Source organism: Mustelus asterias, chromosome 9 (genome assembly GCF_964213995.1).
Source record: "Mustelus asterias chromosome 9, sMusAst1.hap1.1, whole genome shotgun sequence".
NCBI classification, from domain to species: domain Eukaryota; kingdom Metazoa; phylum Chordata; class Chondrichthyes; order Carcharhiniformes; family Triakidae; genus Mustelus; species Mustelus asterias.
The window spans coordinates 139,269,453-139,292,836 of NC_135809.1; the positions used below are offsets into that span (position 1 = coordinate 139,269,453).

The 23,384-nt window shown below is 43.8% G+C and overlaps 1 protein-coding gene across 1 annotated transcript in view; it reads right to left on the reverse strand.

Annotated features, from left to right (window-relative positions):
- Positions 1–2,329: 2,329 nt before the first annotated feature.
- nat10 (N-acetyltransferase 10) overlaps positions 2,330–23,384 on the reverse strand; it is a 209,339-nt gene continuing 188,284 nt past the window's right edge. The window contains exons 23-29 of the mRNA XM_078221061.1: positions 23,117–23,227; positions 19,296–19,468; positions 17,413–17,532; positions 16,722–16,820; positions 14,904–14,977; positions 13,791–13,874; positions 2,330–2,842 (exon numbers count right to left, since the gene is read on the reverse strand). Coding sequence (XP_078077187.1) covers positions 2,743–2,842; positions 13,791–13,874; positions 14,904–14,977; positions 16,722–16,820; positions 17,413–17,532; positions 19,296–19,468; positions 23,117–23,227 — 761 coding nt within the window. The 3' untranslated portion in view covers positions 2,330–2,742. The remainder of the gene's footprint in view (positions 2,843–13,790; positions 13,875–14,903; positions 14,978–16,721; positions 16,821–17,412; positions 17,533–19,295; positions 19,469–23,116; positions 23,228–23,384) is intronic.

The following is a 23,384-nucleotide window of genomic DNA, read 5'->3' on the forward strand; positions in this document are numbered from 1 at the left end:
GAAGGATGGTGGTTTGATATAGAGATGAACAGAGGAAACCAGGGAAACTTCAATAATAATTTACATAAGACAAAGAAGTAAGTGGCTTGAAGTTAGTTGGTTGTATTTCAACGGGGAACAAATAAAGTTGGAAGATTGTAAATAAGTTTTAAAATATAGTAACCACAAAATAAAGAGAAAATAAGTTAATCAATTCCGGGAAAAGGGAACTTCTCAAGGAGTGTAGGAAATAATAGAGGGCTAGTTCAAAGGGGAAAAACACATTTAAGAAAGCATTGCAGACTGTGTGCGCGCGCCCTCGTGCGTCTGCACGTGCAGTTACTGGTGCGATCACAAAGACAACAGAATGTGGATGAAGCCAGACCTGGAGAACCAGTCTGCTGTCACCCTCAGAGAAACCCTGGAGCAGCAGGGTATGAGTAGGAAAGTTAACTGGAATTTTATAGATGGGAAAATCTATAAGGACTGTTGCCATTTAAAATGGGGTCTAGCTCTGAGTTATTTAAAAGCAAGGTCTGTTCCGAAAAGTTTAAAAAGTACTGTTAACTACGGCAAGATGTTCTTGTTTTAAGTGTAATTTTTAACAATTTCTTTATTTAATAGATGTTTAAGCTCAATATAAACTCATCACAATTGGGTGAGAAGCTGCTTCCTGATTTCAGAAAACCATCTAAAAAAAATACAAATTGCAAAACTGTTGTGGTAGCTGGTTCAAGTTTCCCTTTGGGTTTTGGACAGCTCGGCACTCACCATCTGCTGTGCCAGAACAAAATATTATTTTCAGAATTATTTATTCTTCCTTTCCAAATCTACGATTACATTATTTTCCAGACATTCACATCGTGCTGCTTGAAAGTTTACAATAACTTAATCTCTAATAATTCCTTTAAAAGTCTGTTCCACAAGTCAGCCACCTTCTAGAAAAAGTAAAACTTCCACACATGCAACCTAATCCTCCGCTTAGTTCAACTGCATGTGTGATCCCATGTTCTCATAGATTCATAGAAACCCTGCAGTGCAGAAGGAGACTATTCAGCCTATCAGGTCTGCACCGACAGACAGAGTATCTTACCCAGGCCTTCTCCCCTGCCCTATCCCCGTAAACTTACACATTTACCCATGGCTAATCCATTTAAGCCACACATTTTAGGACACTAAGGAGCAATTTAGCATGGCCAATCCACCTGCACATCTTTGGACTGTGGGAGGAAACCCCCATGCAGATTTGGAGAAAATATGCAAACACCACACAGTCATCCAAGGCCAGAATTGAACCTGGGTCCCTGGCGCTGTGAGGCAGCAGTGCTAACCGCTGTGCCACCATGCTGCCCATAACCTGACTACTTCTAAATAATACCTGGATTACAAACCCTTCATTGCTTTGTATGATACAGCATCAAGATGTGAAAAGTTTTTATACATGGAGGGTGGTAAGTGCCTGGAATGCGCTGCCAGAGGAGGTGGTAGAAGCAGATACAGTATCAATGTTTAAGAGGCATCTTGATAGATACACGAATAGGCAGGGAATAGAGGGATACGGACTGCATAGAGGCAAAAGGTATTTAGTTTAGTAAGGTTTCCTGTGTCGGTGCAGGCTTGGTGGGGCTGAAGGGCCTGTTCCTGTGCTGTTCTTTGTTCTCTTTGTTAAGTCTACCTTCATAGCTCAGTGACCTCACGTTAGGAACAATCCTTGTCGTCCTCTCACTATCTTCCGGAAACATAATGTCCTGATTGAGGTAAAACTAGACATAATACTGCAAATAAAGGCAATCCCTGATAAAATATTATCTTGTGGTCCCAGTTTTGCAATGTGGTATCATCCCAGGACTGCCATTGCTGCAGCCTCTTCTCACTGAACCTTGAGAATAGAGCCAATGACCACACTAAAATCTTTCTCCGACTCATTTGCATTCAATCTTCACCCCCTACCTAAAGGAATTCTGGGAGCATCTCCACCACTGCCCCCTGATGGACAAGTAGGGATGGACAATAAATAACTGCCTTATCAACAGTGCCTAAATCCCAAAAATTAATGATTAAATAGCCTGGTTCATGTGATCGGAACATCTAAAAGTATTTTGCAATGAATGAATCACTCTTAAAATATAATTACTTCTTTGTTAACAAGTATGATGGTCAAACTATGGACAGTTGGTTCAAACCACTGAAGTACAATCCCCAAATTGTAATCACTTATACTAAGTATTGATTTGCTGCATCTGGAGGTCTAATAACTGGTGCACAATATAGTTACAGCTTCAATATAACTAAACTGGAGACTGGTAAAGGGAAAAGACTCAAAACTGAAGGCTAAAATAAATTGACAAGAGAAAATAAAAGCAATCTTTAATACCTTTAGACACATCTCATTTTTCCATGGACATTTTTATGTATCAAGTTGTCCTTTGTATAAATCCAAGACTCACCAAACTCTAAACTCAACAGGGTGGATGTCAGTGCGACTGCATGAGAAACCCGACAGCAAACTTGGATGTGTGACAGTGGGTGGGGGAGGGGGGAGGAAGACATGGTCAATTCTTCTTGGAGATGCAGCAAATACTCAACTTTTCACCTGCGGTTCTGCAAAGTCCACGACTTGCCACCATTCTCAGTGGCCAATCTCGTTTCTGACACTGGGGATGACTGAAATTAAAACTCCCTCTTCTTGCCGCGATTGTACACCTGTCAAGCGGGATATGAATTACTCAATTCCAAATACATTCGTTCATTTGGGCACGTCAGTTATTTTGTCCACTTCTGTTTTTTTTCCTTATTCTTTTTCATCCGTTTTTTCTGTACCTGGATAACACCTTTCTCCAGGGAATCTTGCTTTCTTTTGGCACTAAAGAGTTAAAAAAAAAAGTTTGTTTGACAACGTGCTTCTCATTAGCAAAGTGACGCCACTGTTTAAAAAAGGAGGTAGACAAAAGGCGGGTAACTATAGGCCGGTTAACTTCTGTAGTAGGGAAAATGCTTGGATCTATCATCAAGGAAGAAATAGCAAGACATCTGGATATAAATTGTCCCATTGGGAAGATGCAGCATGGGTTCATGAAAGGCAGGTCCTGTTCAACTAATTTACTGGAATTCTTTGAGGACATTATGAGCACAGTGGACATGGGGAACCTGTGGATGTGGCGTATCAGAATTTCCAGTAAGAAGTCTCACAACACCAGGTTAAAGTCCAACAGGTTTATTGGTAGCATGGGCTTTCGGAGTGCTGCTCCTTCATCAGGTGCCCACCCCAGTCCAATGCTGGCATCTCCACATCAGGATTTCCAGAAGGCATTCGACAAGATGCTGCACAAAAGACTGCTGCATGAGATAAAGGTACACGGTGTTACGGGTAATGTATTAGCATGGGTAAGGATTGGTTAACTAACAGGAAACAAAGAGTGGGGGTAAATGGGTGTTTTTCTGGTTGGCGATCAGTGACTTTAACTTTCCAAATATTGATTGGATCCTTTGTAGGTCGAATAGTTCGGATGGGGCAGTTTTTGTGCAGTGTGTGCAGGAGGGTTTCCTGACACAATATGTGGATAGGCTGACAAGAGGTGGGGCCACATTGGATTTGGTACTGGGTAATGAACCGGGCCAAGTGTTAGATTTGGTTGTGGGAGAGCACTTTGGAGATAGTGACCACAATTCGGTGTCTTTTGTTAACGATATTAACGATAGAGGGTTGGTAGGAGGAGAGGTTCTCAATACAATTAATGTTACCAGGGAGGCAGTGCTTGGTAGACTAACGGGACTGAAGGTGGACAAGTCCCCGGGCCCGGATGGAATGCATCCCAGGGTACTGAAAGAAATGTCAGAGGTAATAGCGGATGCGTTAGTGGTTATTTATCAAAATTCGTTGGATTCTGGGGTAGTGCCGGTGGATTGGAAAACGGCTAATGTTACGCCGCTGTTTAAAAAAAGAAATAGACAAAAGGCGGGTAACTATAGGCCGGTTAGCTTAACGTCTGTAGTTGGGAAAATGCTGGAATCCATCATTGGCAGATCCAATGGGATGAAGCAGCAGTATAATATGAAGGGTACCATTCTTAGCAGTGTAGAGGATCAGAAGGACCTTGGGGTCCGGGTCCATAGGACTCTTAAATCGGCCTCGCAGGTGGAGGAATCGGTCAAGAAGGCGTACGGCGTACTAGCCTTCATTAATCGAGGGATTGAGTTTAGGAGTTGGGAGATAATGCTGCAGCTTTATAGGACCCTGGTTAGACCCCACTTGGAGTACTGCGCGCAGTTCTGGTCACCTCATTACAGGAAAGATGTTGAAGCCATTGAAAGGGTGCAGAGGAGATTTACAAGGATGTTGCCTGGATTGGGGGGCATGCCTTATGAGGATAGGTTGAGGGAGCTTGGTCTCTTCTCCCTGGAGAGACGAAGGATGAGAGGTGACCTGATAGAGGTTTACAAGATGTTGAGAGGTCTGGATAGGGTGGACTCTCAGAGGCTATTTCCAAGGGCTGAAATGGTTGCTACGAGAGGACACAGGTTTAAGGTGCTGGGGGGTAGGTACAGAGGAGATGTCAGGGGTAAGTTTTTCACTCAGAGGGTGGTGGGTGAGTGGAATCGGCTGACGTCGGTGGTGGTGGAGGCAAACTCGTTGGGGTCTTTTAAGAGACTTCTGGATGAGTACATGGGATTTAATGGGATTGAGGGCTATAGATAGGCCTAGAGGTAGGGATATGATCAGCGCAACTTGTGGGCCGAAGGGCCTGTTTGTGCTGTGGCTTTCTATGTTCTATGTTCTAAATAGCAGGCCATCTGGATAAGAATGGTTCGATTAAGCAGACGCAGCATGGATTCATGAGGGGAAAGTCGTGCTTGATGAACTTGTTGGATTTTTATGAAGATGTGACTAGTGCGGTTGACGGAGGGGAACCGGTGGATGCGGTGTTTTTGGATTTCCAAAAGGCGTTTGATAAGGTGCCTCATAAAAGGTTGCTGAAGAAGATTGGGTCACACGGAGTTGGGGGTAGGGTGTTAGCGTGGATTGGGGATTGGCTATCCGACAGGAAGCAGAGAGTCGCAATAAATGGGTGCTTTTCTGGTTGGCAGATGGTAACTAGTGGCGTGCCGCAGGGATCGGTACTGGGGCCTCAACTATTTACCATTTATATAGACAATCTGGAGGAGGGGACTGAGTGTAGGGTAACAAAGTTTGGAGACGACACAAAGATAAGTGGGAAAGTGAATCATGTGGAGGGCGTAGAAGGTCTGCAGAGAGATTTGGACAGGCTGAGTGAGTGGGCGAGGATCTGGCAGATGGAGTATAACGTTGACAAATGCGAGGTTATTCACTTTGGAGGAAATAATAGCAAATTGGATTATTATCTAAATGGAAAAAAATTATAACATGCTGCTGTGCAAAGGGACCTGGGGGTCCTTGTGCATGAGACGCAAAAACCCAGCCTGCAGGTGCAACAGGTGATCAAGAAGGCAAATGGGATGTTGGCCTATATCGCAAGGGGGATAGAATATAAAAGCAGGGATGTCTTGCTGCACCTGTACAGGGCATTGGTGAGGCCGCAGCTGGAATACTGTGTGCAGTATTGGTCCCCTTACTTGCGGAAGGATATATTGGCCTTGGAGGGAGTGCAGAGAAGGTTCACCAGGTTGATACCAGAGATGAGGGATGTTGATTATGAGGAGAGACTGAGCAGATTGGGTTTGTATTCGTTGGAATTTAGAAGGCTGAGGGGGGATCTTATAGAGACCTATAAGATAATGAAGGGGCTGGATAGGGTAGAGGTGGAGAGATTCTTTCTACTTAGAAAGGAAGCTGGAACTAGAGGGCACAGGCTCAAAATAAAGGGGGGTCAGTTTGGGACAGAGTTGAGGAGGAACTTCTTCTCTCAGAGGGTGGTGAATCTCTGGGATTCTCTGCCCACTGAAGTGGTGGAGGCTACCTCGTTGAATATGTTTAAATCACGGATAGATGGATTCCTGATCGGTAAGGGAATTAGGGGTTATAGGGATCAGGCGGGTAAGTGGAACTGATCCACTTCAGATCAGCCATGATCTTATTGAATGGCGGGGCAGGCTCGAGGGGCTAGATGGCCTACTCCTGCTCCTATTTCTTATGTTCTTTGTTATTGCAATGGAGAGGGATAGGGCCGTACGGCAGGGCAAGGTTTATAATTGGGGGAGAGGTAATTATGATGCGATTAGGCAAGAATTAGGGGGCAAAAGTTGGGAACAGAAACTGTCAGGGAAAGGCACTAATGAAAAGTGGAACTTTTTCAAGGAACAAATACTGGGTGTCCATGATAGGTATGTCCCTGTCAGGCAGGGAGGAAATGGCCGAGTGAGGGAACCATGGTTCACAAAAGAGGTGGAATGTCTTGAAAAAAGGAAGAGGGAAGCTTATGTAGGGATGAGGAAACAAGGTTCAGATGGCTCGATTGAGGGTTACAAGTTAGCAAGGAATGAGCTGAAAAAGGGGCTTCGGAGAGCTAGGAGGGGGCATGAGAAGTCCTTGGCGGGTCGGATCAAGGAAAACCCCAAGGTTTTTTACTCTTATGTGAGGAATAAAAGAATGACCAGGGTGAGGTTAGGGCCAGTCAAGGACAGTAGTGGGAACTTGTGTATGGAGTCAGTAGCGATAGGAGATGTGATGAATGAATACTTTTCTTCAGTGTTCACCAAGGAGAGGGGCCATGTTTTTGAGGAAGAGAAAGTGTTACAGGCTAATAGGCTGGAGGAAGTAGATGTTCGGAGGGAGGATGTAAAAAGAACAGTACAGCACAGAACAGGCCCTTCGGCCCATGATGTTGTGCCGAGCTTTATCTGAAACCAAGATCAAGCTATCCCACTCCCTATCATCCTGGTGTGCTCCATGTGCATATCCAATAACCGCTTAAATGTTCCTAAAGTGTCTATGACTCCACTATCACTGCAGGCAGTCCATTCCACACCCCAACCACTCTCTGCGTAAAGAACCTACCTCTGATATCCTTCCTATATCTCCCACCATGAACCCTATAGTTATGCCCCCTTGTAATAGCTCCAGTCACCCGAGGAAATAGTCTTTGAACGTTCACTCTATCTATCCCCTTCATCATTTTATAAACCTCTATTAAGTCTCCCCTCAGCCTCCTCCGCTCCAGAGAATAGCCCTAGCTCCCTCAACCTTTCCTCATAAGACCTACCCTCCAAACCAGGCAGCATCCTGGTAAATCTCCTCTGCACTCTTTCCAGCGCTTCCACATCCTTCTTATAGTGAGGTGACCAGAACTGCACACAATATTGCAAATGTGGTCTCACCAAGGTCCTGTACAGTTGCAGCATAACCCCACGGCTCTTAAACTCCAACCCCCTGTCAATAAAAGCTAACACACTATAGGCCTTCTTCACAGCTCTATCCACTTGAGTGGCAACCTTTAGAAATCTGTGGATATGGACCCCAAGATCTCTCTGCTCCTCCACAATCTTCAGAACACTACTTTTGACCCTGCAATCCACATTTAAATTAGTCCTACCAAAATGAATCGCCTCACATTTATCAGGGTTAAACTCCATCTGCCATTTTTCAGCCCAGCTTTGCATCCTATCTATGTCTCTTTGTAGCCTACAACAGCCCTCCACCTCATCCACTACTCCACCAATCTTGGTGTCATCAGCAAATTTACTGATCCACCCTTCAGCCCTCCCCTCTAAGTCATTAATAAAAATCACAAAGAGCAGAGGACCAAGCACTGATCCCTGTGGCACTCCGCTAGCAACCTGCCTCCAGTCTGAAAATTTTCCATCCACCACCACCCTCTGTCTTCTATGAGATAGCCAGTTACCTATCCAATCGGCCAACTTTCCCTCTATCCCACACCTCCTTACTTTCATCATAAGCCGACCATGGGGGACCTTATCAAACGCCTTACTAAAATCCATGTATATGACATCAGCTGCCCTACCTTCATCAACACACTTAGTTATCTCCTCAAAATGTACTAGCAGTTTTGAATAAACTGAAGGTCGATAAGTCCCCTGGGCCTGATGAAATATATCCTAGGATTCTTTGGGAGGCAAGGGATGAGATTGCAGAGCCTTTGGCTTTGATCTTTGGGTCCTCACTGTCCACGGGGATGGTGCCAGAGGATTGGAGAGTGGCAAATGTTGTTCCTCTGTTTAAGAAAGGAAATAGAAATGACCCTGGTAATTATAGGCCGGTTAGTCTTACTTCGGTGGTTGGTAAGTTGATGGAAAAGGTCCTTAGGGATGGGATTTACGACCATTTAGAAAGATGCGGAGTAATCCGGGATAGTCAGCACGGATTCGTGAAGAGCAAGTCGTGCCTCACAAATTTGATAGAATTTTTTGAGGAGGTAACTAAGTGTGTTGATGAAGGTAGGGCAGTTGATGTCATATACATGGATTTTAGTAAGGCATTTGATAAGGTCCCCCATGGTTGGCTTATGATGAAAGTAAGGAGGTGTGGGATAGAGGGAAAGTTGGCCGATTGGATAGGTAACTGGCTATCTGATCGAAATGATGTGGAGATGCCGGCGTTGGACTGGGGTAAACACAGTGAGAAGTTTAACACCACCAGGTTAAAGTCCAACAGGTTTATTTGGTAGCAAAAGCCACACAAGCTTTCGGAGCTGCAAGCCCCTTCTTCAGGTGAGTGGGAATTCTGTTCACAAACAGGGCATATAAAGACACAGACTCAAATTCAGATGCCATCATCTCACGTGAGAACACCATCCACCAGGTACACGGCACATACTCTTGCAACTCGGCCAACGTTGACTACCTGATACGCTGCAGGAAAGGATGTCCCGAGGCATGGTACATTGGGGAAACTATGCAGACGCTGCGACAACGGATGAATGAACACCGCTCGACAATCACCAAGCAAGACTGTTCTCTTCCTGTTGGGGAGCACTTCAGCGGTCACGGGCATTCGGCCTCTGATATTCGGATAAGCGTTCTCCAAGGCGGCCTTCACGACACACGACGGCGCAGAGTCGCTGAGCAGAAACTGATAGCCAAGTTCCGCACACACGAGGACGGCCTCAACCGGGATATTGGGTTCATGTCACACTATTTGTAACCCCCACAGCCCGCCTGGACCTGCAGAGTTTCACTGGCTGTCTTGCCTGGAGACAATACACATCTTTTTAGCCTGTCTTGATGCTCTCTTCACTCACGTTGTTTGTATCTTAAAGACTTGATTAGTTGTAAGTATTCGCATTCCAACCATTATTCATGTAAATTGAGTCTGTGTCTTTATATGCCCTGTTTGTGAACAGAATTCCCACTCATCTGAAGAAGGGGCTTGGAGCTCCGAAGGTTTGTGTGGCTTTTGCTACCAAATAAACCTGTTGGACTTTAACCTGGTGTTGTTAAACTTCTATCTGATCGAAGACAGAGGGTGGTGGTGGATGGAAAATTTTCAGACTGGAGGCAGGTTGCTAGCGGAGTTCCACAGGGATCAGTGCTTGGTCCTCTGCTCTTTGTGATTTTTATTAATGACTTAGAGGAGGGAGCTGAAGGGTGGATCAGTAAATTTGCTGATGACACCAAGATTGGTGGAGGGCTGTTGTAGACTGCAAAGAGACATAGATAGGATGCAAAGCTGGGCTGAAAAATGGCAGATGGAGTTTAACCCTGATAAATGTGAGGTGATTCATTTTGGTAGGACTAATTTAAATGTGGATTACAGGGTCAAAGGTAGGGTTCTGAGGACTGTGGAGGAACAGAGAGATCTTGGGGTCCATATCGACAGATCTCTGAAGGTTGCCACTCAAGTGGATAGAGCTGTGAAGAAGGCCTATAGTGTGTTAGCTTTTATTAACAGGGGGTTGGAGTTTAAGAGCCGTGGGGTTATGCTGCAACTGTACAGGACCTTGGTGAGACCACATTTGCAATATTGTGTGCAGTTCTGGTCACCTCACTATAAGAAGGATGTGGAAGCGCTGGAAAGAGTGCAAAGGAGATTTACCAGGATGCTGCCTGGTTTGGAGGGTAGGTCTTATGAGGAAAGGTTGAGGGGAGACTTAATAGAGGTTTATAAAATGATGAAGGGGATAGATAGAGTGAACGTTCAAAGACTATTTCCTTGGGTGGATGGAGCTATTACAAGGGGGCATAACTATAGGGTTCGTGGTGGGAGATACAGGAAGGATATCAGAGGTAGGTTCTTTACGCAGAGAGTGGTTGGGGTGTGGAATGGACTGCCTGCAGTGATAGTGGAGTCATAGACACTTTAGGAACATTTAAGCGGTTATTGGATAGGCACATGGAGCACACCAGGATGATAGGGAGTGGGATAGCTTGATCTTGGTTTCAGATAAAGCTCGGCACAACATCGTGGGCCTGTTCTGTGCTGTACTGTTCTATGTTCTAGTGGTGTGCCTCAGGGATCAGTGTTGGGACCGCAATTGTTTACGATTTACATCGATGATTTGGAGTTGGGGGCCAAGTGTAGTGTGTCAACATTCATAGATGACACTTAGATGAGTGGCAGAGCAAAGTGTGCAGAGGATGCTGAAAGTCTGCAAAGGGATATAGATAGTCTAAATGAGTGGGCGAGGGTCTGACAGATGGAGTACAATGTTGGTAAATGTGAGGTCATCCATTTTGGTAGGAGTAACAGCAAAATGGACTATTATTTAAATGGTGAAAAATTGCAGCATGCTGCTGTGCAGAGGGACCTGGGTGTCCTTGTGCAAGAATCACAAGGAGTTGGTTTGCAGGTGCAACAGGTAATTAAGAAGGCAAATGGAATTTTGTCCTTCATTGCTGGAGGGATGGAGTTTTAAAAAACAAGGTTATGTTGCAGCTGTATAAGGTGCTGGTGAGGCCACACCTGGAGTACTGTGTACAGTTTTGGTCTCCTTACTTGAGAAAGGATATACTGGCACTGGAGGGGGTGCAGAGGAGATTCACTAGGTCGATTCCGGAGTTGAGAGGGTTGGCTTATGAAGAGAGACTAAGGCTATACTCATTGGAATTCAGAAGAATGAGGAGAGATCTTATAGAAACAGATAAGATTATGAAGGGTATAGATATGATAGAAGCAGGGAGGTTGTTTCCAATGGCGGGTGAAACTAGAACTAAGGGGCATAGCCTCAAAATAAGGGGGGGGGGGGGGGGGGGGCGGGGGGGAGAGGCAAATTTAGAATTGAGTTGAGGAGGAACTTCTTCACACAAAGGGTTATAGAACATAGAACATAGAAAGCCACAGCACAAACAGGCCCTTCGGCCCACAAGTTGCGCCGATCACATCCCCACCTCTAGGCCTATCTATAGCCCTCAATCCCATTAAATCCCATGTACTCATCCAGAAGTCTCTTAAAAGACCCCAACGAGTTTGCCTCCACCACCACCGACGTCAGTCGATTCCACTCACCCACCACCCTCTGAGTGAAAAACTTACCCCTGACATCTCCTCTGTACCTACCCCCCAGCACCTTAAACCTGTGTCCTCTCGTAGCAACCATTTCAGCCCTTGGAAATAGCCTCTGAGAGTCTACCCTATCCAGACCTCTCAACATCTTGTAAACCTCTATCAGGTCACCTCTCATCCTTCGTCTCTCCAGGGAGAAGAGACCAAGCTCCCTCAACCTATCCTCATAAGGCATGCCCCCCAATCCAGGCAACATCCTTGTGAATCTCCTCTGCACCCTTTCAATGGCTTCAACATCTTTCCTGTAATGAGGTGACCAGAACTGCGCGCAGTACTCCAAGTGGGGTCTAACCAGGGTCCTATAAAGCTGCAGCATTATCTCCCGACTCCTAAACTCAATCCCTCGATTAATGAAGGCCAGTACGCCGTACGCCTTCTTGACCGCATCCTCCACCTGCGAGGCCGATTTAAGAGTCCTATGGACCCGGACCCCAAGGTCCTTCTGATCCTCTACACTGCTAAGAATGGTACCCTTCATATTATACTGCTGCTTCATCCCATTGGATCTGCCAAAATGGATCACCACACACTTATCCGGGTTGAAGTCCATCTGCCACTTCTCCGCCCAGTCTTGCATTCTATCTATGTCTCGCTGCAACTTCTGACATCCCTCCAAACTATCCACAACACCACCTACCTTGGTGTCGTCAGCAAACTTACCAACCCATCCCTCCACTCCCTCATCCAGGTCATTTATGAAAATGACAAACAGCAAGGGTCCCAGAACAGATCCCTGGGGCACTCCACTGGTCACTGACCTCCACGCAGAGAAAGACCCCTCCACAGCCACTCTCTGCCTTCTGCAGGCAAGCCAGTTCTGGATCCACAAGGCAACAGCCCCTTGGATCCCATGCCCTCTCACTTTCTCAAGAAGTCTTGCATGGGGGACCTTATCGAACGCCTTGCTGAAGTCCATATAGACCACATCCACCGCTCTTCCTTCGTCAATGTGTTTGGTCACATTTTCAAAGAACTCAACCAGGCTCGTAAGGCACGACCTGCCCTTGACAAAGCCGTGCTGACTACTTTTGATCATACTAAACTTCTCTAGATGATCATAAATCCTGTCTCTCAGGATCCTCTCCATCAACTTACCAACCACTGAGGTTAGACTCACCGGTCGGTAATTTCCCGGGCTGTCCCTGTTCCCTTTCTTGAATATAGGGACCACATCTGCAATCCTCCAATCCTCCGGAACCTCTCCCGTCTCCATCGACGATGCAAAGATCATCGCCAAAGGCTCCGCAATCTCCTCCCTCGCCTCCCACAGTAACCTGGGGTACATCCCATCCGGTCCCGGCGACTTACCAACCTTGATGCCATTCAATAGTTCCAACACATCCTCTTTCTTTATGTCCACATGCTCGATCCTTTCTGTCCACCGCAAACCAGCAGTACAACCACCCAGATCCCTTTCCACCGTGAATACCGAGGTAAAGTATTCATTAAGCAGCTCCGCCATTTCTAACGGTTCCGCACAAACTTTTCAGATCCAGGGTTGTGAATCTGTGGAATTCCCTGCCCAGTGAAGCAGTTGAGGCTACCTTATTGAATGTTTTTAAGGCAAGGAACATTTTTGAACAGTAAAGGGATTAAGGGTTATGGTGAGCGGGTAGGTAAGTGGAGCTGAGTCCATGAAAAGATCAGCCATGACGTTATTGAATGGCGGAGCAGGCTCAAGGGACTAGATGGCCTATTCCTGCTCCTAGTTCTTATGTTCTTATCAAGTACGACATTTCCTTCAAAATAAAAAGTTGTAGAAATCATAGCAGTAGGTTGGGAGTTATTAAGAGATATCTTCCAGCCAAAGTTTGCTTTCTGTTTGAAGTGAGTTTGTTGCACACTCCTCAATTTAGTCTCCTTACATCACCATGACCCAAGGTAATGTTCTGGATGGTGAAATTTGAATTCAATAAATTCTAATGATCATCGTAAAACCATTGCCAATTGTTGCAAAAACTCATCTCATTCACTAATATCCTTAGGGAAGGAAATCTGCCGTCCTTACTCATCCTGGCCTACATGCAACTCCAGCCCCGTGGCAATGTGGTTGACTCTTAAATGCCCTCTGAAATGGCCTACAGCACTGTGGGAGTACCTACACCACATGGACTGCAGTGGTTCAAGAAGGAAGCTCACCACCATCTTCTTAAGGACAATTATGGATGGGCAACAAATGTTGCCCTGGCCAGCGATACCCTCATTCTATAAAGTGTACATATACAGGTTGGGAATGAGTCTCCCAACACTGTTTCCACAAAATTCCATCTCTGAGGCACTTTTTGATCATGTCCAAATTTCTCAAATTCATTCAATAAGCACAGTAATGCTACAAAAAATACCATCAATCCAAAAATAACTTAGGCACATCCCTCACCCCTGAATGCTGACAACTGTGGCATTTTGTCCCGCTGTCTTCAACACTTCGTTCCATTCCTCTTCATTTCCACGGATCACATATCTAGAACAAAACAATGTGATAATGTTTCTGACTGTCAGAGACCTATACTTGTCTTGATCAATCTTTTTCTCTTCACATACCTACAGAAACTTTTACAGTCTGTTTTTATGTTCCCTGCAAGCTTACTTTCGTACCCTATTTCCCCCCTTCTGAATCAATCCCTTGGTCCTCCTTTGTTGAATTCTAAACTGCTCCCAATCCTCATGTCTCCGTATTTAGGGATGGAAAATTTGCCAGGTTTCCCTCTCCTGCTACTCAGTAATCTTTGCTCCGAGCAATGACACAATTGGCTTGGTTGTGATACCTGGCTGCAGATAACAGTCACGTTGCAGGATAATGGATTGCCATTTTGGACTGAGATGGGCAGAAATTTCTTCAGAGGGTTGTGAAGAAGCCATGATCAAAATGAATGATGTAGCAGGTTCGAAGGGCTGAATGGCCTACCCCTGCTTCTAATTTCTATGTTTCTATGAATCACTGGAGTTACAGAGGGCTGCAGGCACTCAGTTGATGATTATATTGAAGGGCGAGAACAAAAGATTGTTGGACACTAAAGAACTTGAGAGATATGGGTTATGATGGAATGGTAGAGTAGAAATGGATCAGTCATGATCTTATTGAATGGTAGAGCAAACTTGAGGAGCTGTACATCCTCCTTTTTTTCATGTTATCAACAGTAAATAGTCTGTTACCATTCACTGTTCCAGATCCCACAGGGATTGTAATGGATTGTAAATTTCTTTTAAATGTTATAATAAATTCTGATTCCATTCCTGTTTTGAGTAGAGCACTCAATGTCCCATGAACCTTCTGGGTAATAACAACTCTCTTAACCTTGCCAATTTGTGCAATTTGTGACTCCCCTGCACTTAAATGCTTCAATTACCAAAGAATGTCCAATAAAAGTAATTCTATCTTTACTTACCTGATGAAAACCCTCTATAATTCTGAATCCCTCTCAGAATCTCTGTAAACATTAATTATTCTAATGAAAAGCTTATGTTATATTATTCATCAACAATGTCTTACTGAGTTAGATCCATTCCTTTTAATTTTTCAACTTCCTGTTTGTGTTTCTCTTGGAATTCCTTTGCTGCTTCCTCCTACATTAAAAAACAAAGCAAATTATTGCAAATGAATTGTCGTATCTGCAGCATTCTATACCTGGGATGCAACATTATTAATCACCTTTCTAAATAAATGTCAGAAAAACATTACTGGAAAGTTCATCTCTCAGGAATAAAAACATTTTTAAAATTCAGTTTAAAATTATTTATTTAATGCAGTCATCGATTAATTAATCCCTGGACAAGATTTCTTCTTCTGGACATTCATTCAGTCACCTCACACAGTCACTTTCCCACCTTTGTGCAGAGTCACAGGTCACCATGCATCATTGCTGTTGGAGGGAATCCATGTAACTGCTCCCTAATCGGGCAGGAGATGATGCAAGTAGAGTGATGGATAACTCTTCAACCTGGATACAGTCACCTCACTCAAAGACAATTGCTCAAAAGCTGCTAATGAAAGCAGATATTCTGAAGTGAAGATGAGGGCAGTCATTCTGCAAAATGTTGTGCGAAGATGAGGAATTAGACAGAGAGTGGCTGTGGAGGGGTCTTTCTCTGCATGGAGGTCAGTGACCAGTGGAGTGCCCCAGGGATCTGTTCTGGGACCCTTGCTGTTTGTCATTTACATAAATGACCTGGATGAGGAAGTGGAGGGATGGGTTGGTAAGTTTGCTGACGACACCAAGGTAGGTGGTGTTGTGGATAGTTTGGAGGGATGTCAGAAGTTGCAGCGAGACATAGATAGAATGCAAGACTGGGCGGAGAAGTGGCAGATGGACTTCAACCCGGATAAGTGTGTGGTGATCCATTTTGGCAGATCCAATGGGATGAAGCAGCAGTATAATATGAAGGGTACCATTCTTAGCAGTGTAGAGGATCAGAAGGACCTTGGGGTCCGGGTCCATAGGACTCTTAAATCGGCCTCGCAGGTGGAGGATGCGGTCAAGAAGGCGTACGGCGTACTGGCCTTCATTAATCGAGGGATTGAGTTTAGGAGTCGGGAGATAATGCTGCAGCTTTATAGGACCCTGGTTAGACCCCACTTGGAGTACTGCGCGCAGTTCTGGTCACCTCATTACAGGAAAGATGTTGAAGCCATTGAAAGGGTGCAGAGGAGATTTACAAGGATGTTGCCTGGATTGGGGGGCATGCCTTATGAGGATAGGTTGAGGGAGCTTGGTCTCTTCTCCCTGGAGAGACGAAGGATGAGAGGTGACATGATAGAGGTTTACAAGATGTTGAGAGGTCTGGATAGGGTAGACTCTCAGAGGCTATTTCCAAGGGCTGAAATGGTTGCTACGAGAGGACACAGGTTTAAGGTGCTGGGGGGTAGGTACAGAGGAGATGTCAGGGGTAAGTTTTTCACTCAGAGGGTGGTGGGTGAGTGGAATCGGCTGACGTTGGTGGTGGTGGAGGCAAACTCGTTGGGATCTTTTAAGAGACTTCTGGATGAGTACATGGGATTTAATGGGATTGAGGGCTATAGATAGGCCTAGAGGTGGGGATGTGATCGGCGCAACCTGTGGGCCGAAGGGCCTGTTTGTACTGTGGCTTTCTATGTTCTATGTTCTATTTTGCAAGAACTAGTTGCAAATGTCCAGAAAATCCTACAGTGAATATATTGGAAATGCAAACATTTCTGCAACTAGATAAAAAAAGCAGATTTGAGAAACATACAACTTGCATTGCTGACTGCGAGAATGAAGCTATTGCCATTAAACTTCAGCCACTTTCCTGCTTAGATAATTAATCATACAACAAAAGGGGTTATCCATACCAGATCCTCAGAAAGTGATTTGATTGTAGGTTCCATGACTATCTCCCTTGCGATTATCATTTGTTCCTCCACTGCTTTTTCCAGGATATTATTAAAGAGCTGACATAAACATACATAAACAAACAGTGAATGGTGACTTTTTCCTCAAAGGTTAATTGAAGCTACAATTCAAGTATAATAAGAATGCCATTTTGTTTGTTATTTTGTGCATCATTTCAACTTTTTTTTAATAGAATACTTTCCAATTATGGCAGCACATTGGAAAGAGATTCAGACATAGATCATAAATAACCTGTTAACAATATTAAACAAACTGACAGGGTAATTTCAATAAATACCAATAAGTCTGGTGCACCAATTTCAGTACTTCCCAACTCACTGAACTACAGACAAGTAACGAAAAACTTTCTTCCAATCAACAGTTGTAGGAAAAAGAAACACAAACAAATATTGCTTTGGGAGTCACAGCAGCCAATCTGTCTTGTAGCTCTCATGCCAACACTAAGATTTTAATGCATTTATAACTTAATATGAGTCATCATTCGGTATTTATATTTTGGAATTATCAAATTCACATACACGCAATGCTCCAATATGTAACAAGATCAGTTAGGTGCAACTATTTGGTCTATTTTAACATCTTGTTGTGTTGAAGGGGATTCAGTTCTTGTGATCAAACAGAAAGAATTACCTTGACAACTTTGCGGATTAACCGGTTGAAAAGACCCATCAATTGGCTGCTTGGAAGATCAATTTCTTTCTCAAGCTGATCAACGGATTTGTGCTGAAGTCCAACACCCAACAGCAGTGCCTTAGAATTATAACAAAGCCACTCATCAAACTACAGCTCCATCAATAAATGTACAAAATATAAATCTTTGATAAATGGCTCTTTCTCACAGAGCTTCAATTAAAGCTTGTATTTCAGAAATTCATGTGGAAATGTGGATACTCCTGTTTTTAACAGCTAATTTAGAATACGCACCAAAATAAATATATATGTAATAAAATATCCATTAAAATCAAGATTTAAAATACTCTAAAAAGATCATCCTTTCAATTATATAATGTGCAATAAAGACCAACAAAATCCAGGTTTGATCCCCAACTTGTATTTATTTGATTTATTTGCAGCAAAAACTGCTCCACCATCCCACGGTTAATGAATAGGAGAAGATTAAAAAAAATCAGTCAGAAAACTCTTCAAGAGAAGTGACTGTTACAAATGTGAAGTTAATAGGATTATCTTTTGACTCTCGTTCCATGTGACCAACTCTGAATTCTGCCCAAGAAGCCTGGGTGGCTTGGTTGTTAAAAGCCTGGGGGAGGTTGGGGGGGGTGGGGCAGGTTGACTTAATACAAAGCTATGAGATATCCACACCTGTAGAAAGTGGTAAAAGCAGTGGTGCTGACTGTGGGTAGACTGTTAGTCTTCTTATCTCACAGGAGGTTTTAGGAATATCAGCCTTTGTGGAGTTGAAGTCTAGAAGATAGCTAATTAGCACTTCTACCTGGATAAGAGGCCCATGTGATTCACATTGCCATGGAGATGAGCTTTGGAAAGGCAAAAGACAATGGAAAACTATTTGTTAAGAACCAGAGAAAACCAAGATGAAAAAATGAAATTGGGGTAAAATAAAACAGGGAGTTGAAAACGACAGATGGCTGGAGACATGTTGAGATGCGAATTCGCAAATCAGTAAGAATTTCATAGAATCCCTACAGTACAGGAGGAGGCCATTCAGCCCATCGTGTCTGTATCGACAACAATACCACCCAGACCCTATTCCCGTAACCCATTTACCCTGCAACTCCCCCTGACACCAGGGTCAATTTACCATGGCCAATCAACCTAACTCACACATCTTTGGACTATGTGAGGAAACCGGAGCACCCAGAGGAAACCCACGCAGACACAAGGAGAATGTTCAAACTCCAAACAGACAGTGTCCCAAGGCCAGAACTGACCCTGGCGCTGTGAGGCAACAGTGCTAACCACTGAGGCAACAGTGCCACCATGCCACCCTGAAAAGCAAGTGTTTACTTAGGTGACGAGAGGGAAACAATGGGGATATAGAAGCCATAGCAGGAGAAAGGGGGAAGATTGGAAGAGTTGGGCCAGGTGGAAGGGGATGCTTGGTGGTCGGCCGAGCCAGGATATGTGCTTGGTCGTCAGTGGGGGTTGGGGGTGTGCGGACTGTCCTGTGCAGGGCCGGTTTGTGATTTTTAAATAGTTACTCTGGGGTTAGAAGTGTTTTTTGTCCTTCTAACTCTTTCAGAGTAACAATCAGGGTAAAACTGGAAGAAGCATCTGAAGTTAGTGATTTTAAATTGCTTTGTCACATAGTTTCCAGTCCAGCGCAGTTATCCAGGTGAAATTAGTGCTTCTGAACAAATTACGTGGGAATTTTCAAAGGGGATTCCCCAACACATCATTGGGGTGTCCCCCCACCCCACAGTCTGACACTGGGGAACCAGGAAGTTATGGTCAAATAATATTGTTTGGAGAAGTTTAAATCTTTCTGTCACCGCCTTGCGCACACTATAAAAGCTGAAAACGATTTGAATACCTACAGATTGTGCAACAGATAACGAGATGCCACTAAGTTGGTTCAAGAAGTAAAGCTGAGAAATACTGGGCATCATGTCCATGATCAGGTGGTAGTCCACCATTCTTCTCGAGTACATCTCCAACCGCTTCAGGTCGTAGGGCGTGAATTTCATTTCCAGCTCAGACTTGCTCAAGCCTGAAAGAGTAAATGTAAGTGGTGTAAAAAAGTTTAAACTAAGGCTGCTTTATATACTTCAAACTAAGGCTGCTTTATATACTTCAAACTAAGGCTGCTTTATATACTTCAAACTAAGGCTGCTTTATATACTTCAAACTAAGGCTGCTTTATATACTTCAAAGGCCTTTTTGGGGTAGAGAGCAGTACAATTTCAATTATTAAAAATTCAGTTCTGGCATCATTACAAGCCATCAGTGCAGAACACCAACTGAGGTTACCATAGAACCCCTACAGTGCAGGCGGCCATTCGGCCCATCAAGTCTGCACCGACCACAATCCCACCTAGCCCCTCTCGTCGTATATACGTATCCCACGTATTTACCCCGTTAGTCCCCCTGACACTAAGGGGCAATTTAGGATTGTCAATCTACCTGGCCTGCACATCTTTGGACTTCATATCATGCAGTTTACACAAGGACATTAATAATTGCAGCAAAACAAAGATTATGCATTTAGATATTAGTTCACCATCCTCAGAACTTTCCAGTTGCTTACATCTAATTAATTATTTTTGCCACACAGTCACTGTTACAAAATCCCACAATCACAAAATGAGACAAATTACCAGCTAGCATTTTTTGCTGCCCTCAGTTGAGGGATTGGCCAGGCTATTGGGAAAACTCCTTCCTTTTTGAAAGCCAATGACAGGAACACCTTGCTTCGGCTGATCTCCCAAGATTGACTAAGCTGATGGGCACGTTATGCTGGGGTGTACAAGATGCTCTTCATCAGAGCTCTGACGAAGGGTCATCTTGACTTGAAACGTTGGCTCTGTTCTCTCCAGAGGGGTTGTCAGACCTGCTGAGATTTTCCAGCATTTCCTGCTTTTGTTCGTAATAGGAAAATAGCATTCAGCCCATCAAGCACATCCCTCCAGGAGTCCAACTGTATTTTAAGCTTCCCAAAGTCTAACTCCACATATTCAACATAATAGATTATACCAAATATTTATCATTTAAATAAAAACAAAAAAGATACTTTTAACATTTTAGTTTTGTTAATTTAAATGGAGTCTCAATGTTCTAACTTACCAGGGAATAAAAGCAAATTGCTGCAGATGCTGGCAATATGAAATAAAAACAAGGTGCTGGATAAACCCAGCTCCAACAGCATCAGTGGAGAGAGAAAGAGGGTGAGAGTGTAATTTGACTCTTGTTTGGAACCCAAATAATAAATACTCTGAGTTCTCCTCAGCTGTACAATTAGCAGTGCCAGGAACCTGGGTTCGATCCCAACCTCAGGTGACTGTGTGGAGTTTGCACTAGTTCTCCCCGAGTCTGCGTGGGTTTCCTCTGGGTGCTCCAGTTTCCTCCCACACTCCAGATCAGGTGGATTGGTCATGGTAAATTGCTCCTTAGTGTCCCAAGATTTTTAAATTAGGGAGATTAATGGGATAAATATGTGGGATTAGAGGAATAGGGCCTAGGTAAGATGCTCTGCTGGAGAGTTGGTGCAGAATTGATGGGCCAAATGGCCTCCTCCTGCACCGTACGGATTCTAAGACTAGCTTATACCAAGGGTGTCCAACCTCTGTGTGTGAATTTAAATGTTTTCTCACTCACAGGGTCTATGAGCAAATTTCAGAAAGGTAAGGCATTACAGCTTTATCTCGCTATTATTAAAATAACAAAATAATGCACATTGTTTATGAACAAGCTTCAAATGGGAAGACTAATTTATTAGGTTGCTTTCCCATCACTATATTGAACAGTGATTTGAGATATCTTGCGAGTAAGCCTGGGTACTAGATTTTAGTGCAACCCAACAATTCTCAGACTGATTTGAGGTATATTTATAATAATGAATGGTCAAACCGCCATTTTGTGCTAACACTGAGATAAGAAGCCATTTCAATGTTAACCTTTCACAACAAACTAACCCAAATCAGTTTTATGAAGCAGTCACAGACTTGCAACAAATGATTTCGTTCAAAGGAGGTACCTCAATTACTCTGGTAATTGAAGTAATTAATAATCAGTAGTTAGAAGTCACTTGTATGTTATTTCTGTATTTCTTCATTATTGTTTCTTATGAGAATATTGAGGTGCTTTCACAGCTGGGAAAAAATGGTATAAGCCTTGAATTCCGTTCCTATCAGAAACACACAGTGGCCTTGATTATTGAGATTGTCTTAGTGACTGAACTCCTATACACACAATCCCTACAGTGTAGGAGGAAGCCATTCGGCCCATCGAGCCGGCATTGACAACAACCCCACTCAGGCAACCCCATGTATTTACCCCACAATTTCCCTTACACTAAGGGGCAATTGAGCACGGCCAATCCAGCTAACCCGCACATCTTTGGACTGTGGGAGGAAACCAGAGCACTCGGAGGAAACCCACGCCGACATAGGGTGAACATACAAACTCCACACAGGCTGTACCCAGAGGCTGGAATTGAACTCGGGTTCCTGGCGCTGTGAGGCAGCAGTGCTAACCACTGTGCCACCAATAAGAGACACTGCTTATTGAAAGGCACTGCTCTAAGTTTAAGACTATATGTGTAATTAGCTAGAACCAATGTAGTTAACTCTCATAATATTGACAAATTATAGACCAATTAGCCACTTCCAACAATTTGGCTAGGTTGGGTTTACAACATCTTTTGAGTATAAAAACGAGCCTCCCACCCATTGACTCTGTCTACACTTCCTGCTGCCTCGGCAAAGCAGCCAGCATAATTAAGGACCCCACACACCCTGGACATTCTCTCTTCCACCTTCTTCCGTCGGGGAAAAGTCTGAGGTCATGTACCAACTGACTCAAGAACAGCTTCTTCCCTGCTGCCATCAGACTTTTGAATGGACTTACCTTGCATTAAGTTGGTCTTTCTCGACACCCTAGCTATGACTGTAACACTACATTCTGCACTCTCTCCTTTCCTTCTCTACTCAGCCTTTGTTTGGAGGAGCAGCGCTTTACAGAATTAGTCATTTCCACTTGCATGTATTTAGAACGCTGATTGGCTGGCTGGATAGAACCCCCTGGGAGGTGGACTCTGGCTGGACGACGTTGGACAAACGTGGTTTAACCATACCAAAGAGAAGTACTTCTCTCTCGCCATTAATCTTAGCTCATTCCATTGAGTGATCATTATTGATGTTCCTCGCTGCATAAATACTATCAGCTAAACACGTTCAAAGTAATGCACACATACAGACATGGAAAAGTAATACACTGCTAGCTCTAAACCCCGTCAATTACAGAAGAAACTCATTGTTTCACCATCAATTTCTTGAGTAAACTCGAATGAACCATTTAAGTGACATAATATCGCTCGCTGACAGAGTGACAAAAACATTCATGTTATATTTTAATTTCTCACCATCTCCAAGGCTTGGTTCACATTAAAGTTTTAAGGTCATGTTAGTCTATCATGTTGTACATTCCCGAATGTTGACAACTCCCAGGTTACTGTACATTTGTTAACTCTTAGAATTATTAGCGACTACCCAACTGCTGTAATTATATTCCACAAGGACTTCAGCTGGCCTACGATTCTGTCGAATCGATTTGTCACTGCACACTGTCTGAAATAAACTTTTACTTAAACAAAATCTGAACTTTGTAGATTCTTTAATTAGAAAATAAGCTTGTCACTTACTTGGCTTCAATTCCTGTTTCATGTTTTTATTCTGGACAATATTCAGTGCCACTGAGGGAGAGAAACTACTGAACTGGTAAGACAAGAGAGACAAAAACCGTCTTCGGAAATCTGTGGAGAGACAGATTTATTCACATATCTGTGCATTCAACCCAGAATACTTCAACAATATTTTTCCTTAAAGTCAATATTTAAAACTTAGCTATTGTTTTCCTTTCAAAAGCTATTTGCCACGTTATAATTGGACCAAATTCTTATATTTGTTTAT